The following is a 4,573-nucleotide window of genomic DNA, read 5'->3' as shown; positions in this document are numbered from 1 at the left end:
CGTATGCACCCGCGCACACAATATTGCTTACATACATATGTACTATTTTTCGCTTGCTTGCATACGAATGTATCCAACTGAGCGCGGGCGGTACGTATGCACATACATATATGTATGTATGTATATACGTATGCTTTATACATAGTATAAAGGGGAAACAAAATTAGCACAGTTTAAATACATACAAGTAAATATGCAGCTCAATTGAGTATGAAAATTTCAGTGTGATCAGATAACGTTATTCATATTGATTTTGATAAACATATTTTATGTTGCTGGCTTATCCGCTGCTGCTCCGAACATCCTCCCCTCCGTTAAAAGGTCAGGGCTTTCAACAGAATCCTTCACCGGGAGGACACACAGCTTGTTCACGGCTCGTCGCGTTATGCCGCTAGATGTTTTTAAAAATGCCACACGTACGACACCGTCTGCTCCAGGGGCAACTTCGATTACCCGTGCTAGAGGCCACTTCAGTGGTGGTGAGTTTTCTTCCTTTATGCATACGACATCATTGACTTGAATGTTGGCATGAGGTAAACGCCACTTTGCGCGTTGCTGTAGAAGAGTTAGATACTCTTGAGTCCACCGCTTCCAAAAAACCTGTTTAATGTATGTTGCACGCTGCTATCGATCAAGTCGGTCGTAGTTTAGCGTCGTTAGATCCGGTTCCGGAAGAGCTGTCAGAGAACCACCAATCAAAAAATGGCCTGGCGTTAGCACATCTAAATCCTCTGGGTTTTCTGAAAGGGGTACGAGAGGACGAGAGTTAATTACAGCACAGATTTGACATACCAAAGTACGCAATTCATCGAAGCCAAGCAGTGATGAGCCAACGGAACGATAGAAATGTTGTTTGGCTATTTTTACGGCCGCTTCCCACAAACCGCCAAAGTGCGGAGAGCGAGGTGGGATGAAACGCCAATCAAAGCCATTACTGAGGCAAAAGTTGTGGACTTCGCTGAGGGCTAAGTTCCGTAGTTCTTTAAGCTCGTTCTTGGCGCCTACAAAATTCGTCGCATTGTCAGACCAGATGCAGCTGGGTATGCCACGCGTAGCGATGAATCGTTTTAGCGCGTCAATGAAAGCACCTGTTGAGAGGTCTCTTACCAACTCCATCCATACAGCCTTTGTGGCGAAGCAAATGAAAACGCTTACATAACATTTGTGGGGCGATTTATTGCGTACTTCAGGCTTGTAATAAAATGGCCCACAGTAGTCCACATCGGTGACTATGAATGGGCGCGAGGCCTGAATTCGCTCTTTAGGCAGGTCGGCCATTATGTGCTCGACAAGGCGCGGTCTCGATTTGCAGCAAATAATGCATTTTTGTAGGACTCGAGTAACTGTTTTCCGACCACCTATGGGCCAAAACTGCATTCGAATGAAGGCGAGTAAAGCTTGAGGACCTGCGTGATGTTGTTTGCGATGAAAAAAGGTTATTATACTAAATGTCAGTGGATGATCCTTCGGAATAATGCATGGGTGGCGCGATTCAAAACTAAGCATAGAGTTTTTTAATCGCCCGCCGACTCTAATAATTCCAAAGTCATCAAGAAATGGTGATAGCGAAACAATGCTGCTCGACCTCGGGACGCAATTATTGGCCTGTAATGCCGTGTACTCCGGCCAAAGTTGCGCTCTTTGTACTAAGCGAATAAGCAGTTGAGTTCCATGGTGAATATCTGCGGCTGTGAGCTGCGAAGAGCTTGGCGATGTTGTAATATTGACAAATTTGCTGACGTACCCAAAAATGCGCTGCATTGTTCCAAATGAATTAATGTACTTGAACGAAAGCGAAATGTCATTGCGGTTATGTGCGGCAAGCAACACCTTTTGTCGAAGTTCTGGAAGTTTTGGTTGTGGTAGACACATGCGCGGCCAGCTGCCCTCCACTTCTCGCAAAAATGACGGGCCGTGCATCCAAAGTGAAGATCCTAGAAGTTCCTGCGGGGTAGCTCCTTTGGATAAAATGTCCGCCGGATTCATTGCTGCCGGAACATAGTGCCACCGCATGCCCTCCGTTAATTGATGTATGGTGGAAATTCGGTTAGCGACAAATACGTTAAATTTCGATGGTTCTTCTCGCTGCCACGAGAGGACAGTGGAGGAATCTGACCAACAATGAAATGAACAGTTAAAAAGCTTCATTTTTGTAAACTCACCCATGAGTTGTGCAAGCAGTGTTGCTGCACAGAGTTCCAGCTTGGGCACGGTGATAGTCTTCAGTGGAGCGACACGGGCCTTCGAACACAACAGGTGCACTTGTACCTTACTATCCTTGGCTGAACGCGTATAAACGCAAGCCCCATAAGCTTCCAGGCTTGCATCGCAAAATGCATGAATTTCTGTAATGGCCCCAGGTTGCAAGACGTAACGAGGAAATGATAGGTGCTGTATGTCTGCAAACCCGCTGCAAAAGGCAGACCAGGCGGTGTTTAACGATTGCGGTAGACTCTCATCCCACTCAAGCTTGTCTCTCCACATGCGTTGCAGAAGAATCTTCGCCTTGGTCAGCGTAGGGCCCATTAGTCCAAGGGGATCGTAACAGCGAGCTAGAGTAGACAACGCAGAGCGTTTTGAGTTTTTACCGAGTTCTCGTTGTGGCACAAACGAAAATAGCAGCTTGTCCTTGACCGGATCCCAACCTAGTCCCGGAGCTTTGGTGATGTCACTGCCATCGTCAAACTTAAGGAAACGTTCCTTGTCTACGTCAGGTATATCACGAAGGATATCTGGACTATTAGAGCACCACTTGCGTAACTTAAAGTTTCCTCGAGCAAGGAGGCTAGTTGTTTGTAGCTTGATATTCAGTACTTCTTCCATCGAATAGCCTCCAGATATCAAGTCATCTACGTAGAAGTCTCGACGCACTATTTATGCACCAATGGGATAAGTCGAGGATTCGTCAGCTGCGAGTTGGTGCATGGCACGTATGGCCAGAAATGACGCAGGCTTAGTTCCATAAGTCAGCGTGTCTAACTTATAGATGGCAAAGTTTTCCTGAGGAGATTCACGCCACAATATGCATTGGAGCATGCTATCTGGTGGGGTGACGCGAACACACCTATACATCTTACAGATGTCCCCAGTAAGTGCTATGGGAAAAGTACGAAATCTAATAAGGATATTAAAAAGTTTCGGCTGAATAGTTGGGCCTGCCATGAGTAGGTCGTTCAGCGAAAAGCCCGAAGTAGTGGATGCAGAGCCATCAAAAACCACTCTCAGCTTTGTTGTGCTACTGTCATCCTTGATGACGCAATGATGCGGCAGAAAATACTTGCATTGTTGAAAAAACCTCATTGGTAACTAGCGTCATGTGATTAAGGTCCAGATATTCCTTTATGAACTTACTATATTCTGTTTTAAGCTCAGGGTTACGAGCGAATTTTCGTTCAAGACTTTCGAAGCGTTCACGAGCTTGCAAATAGGAGTCTCCAAGGGCCTCCACACCACGCTTCATGGGAAGACGAACTGAGTATTCGCCTGATGACAATCGCAAATAATTTTCCCGGAAGTGGGCTTCGCAGTCGATATCTTCTTGGGAGGCCTTAGAGATCGGCTCGAAGTTGTGCTCTATTTCCCAGAACTGACGCACTAAATCTTCCAACCGAGTGGAAATAATATCACTGGAGGACTTCCGTCGCACCACAAAAGATGATAGTTTTGGAGCTTGTTGCCCCCCTCCAGATAGCACCCAACCGAGGCGTGTTTTCTGAAGGAGTGGTAAACCATATGCCAAGCGTATCTGCCCCACATATAGCAGATCGAAGAACAATGCTGCTCCAATGAGCAGATCAATTCGCTGCGGTAAGTTGAACCCAGGATCAGCTAGTTGTATATTCGACGGAACATTCCACTCGTTGGTGCTCAGGGAGCAGCCAGGCTGGTTGTCGGTTATGGTTTGCACAACAACAGCTGTTATGTTTGTTGAGAAATCTGAATTCCGCGACTTCAGTACGATGTCGACTGAGTAACCCTCCGTTGAGAAATTGGCATCTCCAATGCCAGTCATAGCGTTGGATGGAACTGTAGCTGCCGACGAAGCTTCGGCTTGACTATTGATTAACGATGCAGTTGAGCGTTCGAAATGCAAGAGCGTGTGGTGTTTCGACTGACAGGCGCGGCACGATCCGGATTTGCAGTCACGAATTTGATGCCCAGTCTTTAGGCAGCTAAGGCAAAGGGAAAGCTTCTTAACTTCCCTCAGGCGTAAGTTCGGAGACAAATTTGTGAAGCGTTGACAGCTATAAATTGCATGCTCGGCAGATCCACAAAACACACAAACACCTTTTGAGTCATTGGAAGCAACAAAGGATTTCCTCTGACCAGTACTCACGTTCTTGTTAGCTTTTACCGCCTGACCAGTCGGTGTCTGCATAGAATGCTCAACGTTCTCGAGTATTCTGCAGCGCTTCTCCAAGAACATAGCTAATTGATCCCAGGATGGCAGTTCGCTGATCGATGAACTCTCCTCCCATTTAGCTTGCATCTTTTTGTCGAGTTTCTGGATCACCAATTGTACGATGATGCCATCTGCGATCTTCCCATTGGATGCGAGCGACTGCAATGCGCG

At 46.5% G+C, this 4,573-nt stretch overlaps 1 protein-coding gene across 1 annotated transcript; it reads right to left on the bottom strand.

The window, feature by feature from the left end:
• Positions 1-624: 624 nt before the first annotated feature.
• LOC118756554 lies at positions 625-1,278 on the bottom strand. Its single transcript, XM_036491311.1, has 2 exons — positions 801-1,278; positions 625-740 (listed from the first exon to the last, which is right to left on the bottom strand). Exons 1-2 carry the CDS (start codon positions 1,276-1,278, stop codon positions 625-627), a joined length of 594 nt encoding a protein of 197 aa, XP_036347204.1.
• Between the last annotated feature and the right edge of the window lie 3,295 nt (positions 1,279-4,573).

Source organism: Rhagoletis pomonella, unplaced genomic scaffold (genome assembly GCF_013731165.1).
Source record: "Rhagoletis pomonella isolate Grant_MI unplaced genomic scaffold, Rhpom_1.0 Rhpom_scaffold_10843, whole genome shotgun sequence".
NCBI lineage: Eukaryota > Metazoa > Arthropoda > Insecta > Diptera > Tephritidae > Rhagoletis > Rhagoletis pomonella.
Note: the sequence above shows the minus strand (reverse complement) of the source record. Positions and strands in the feature narration are given on the sequence as shown.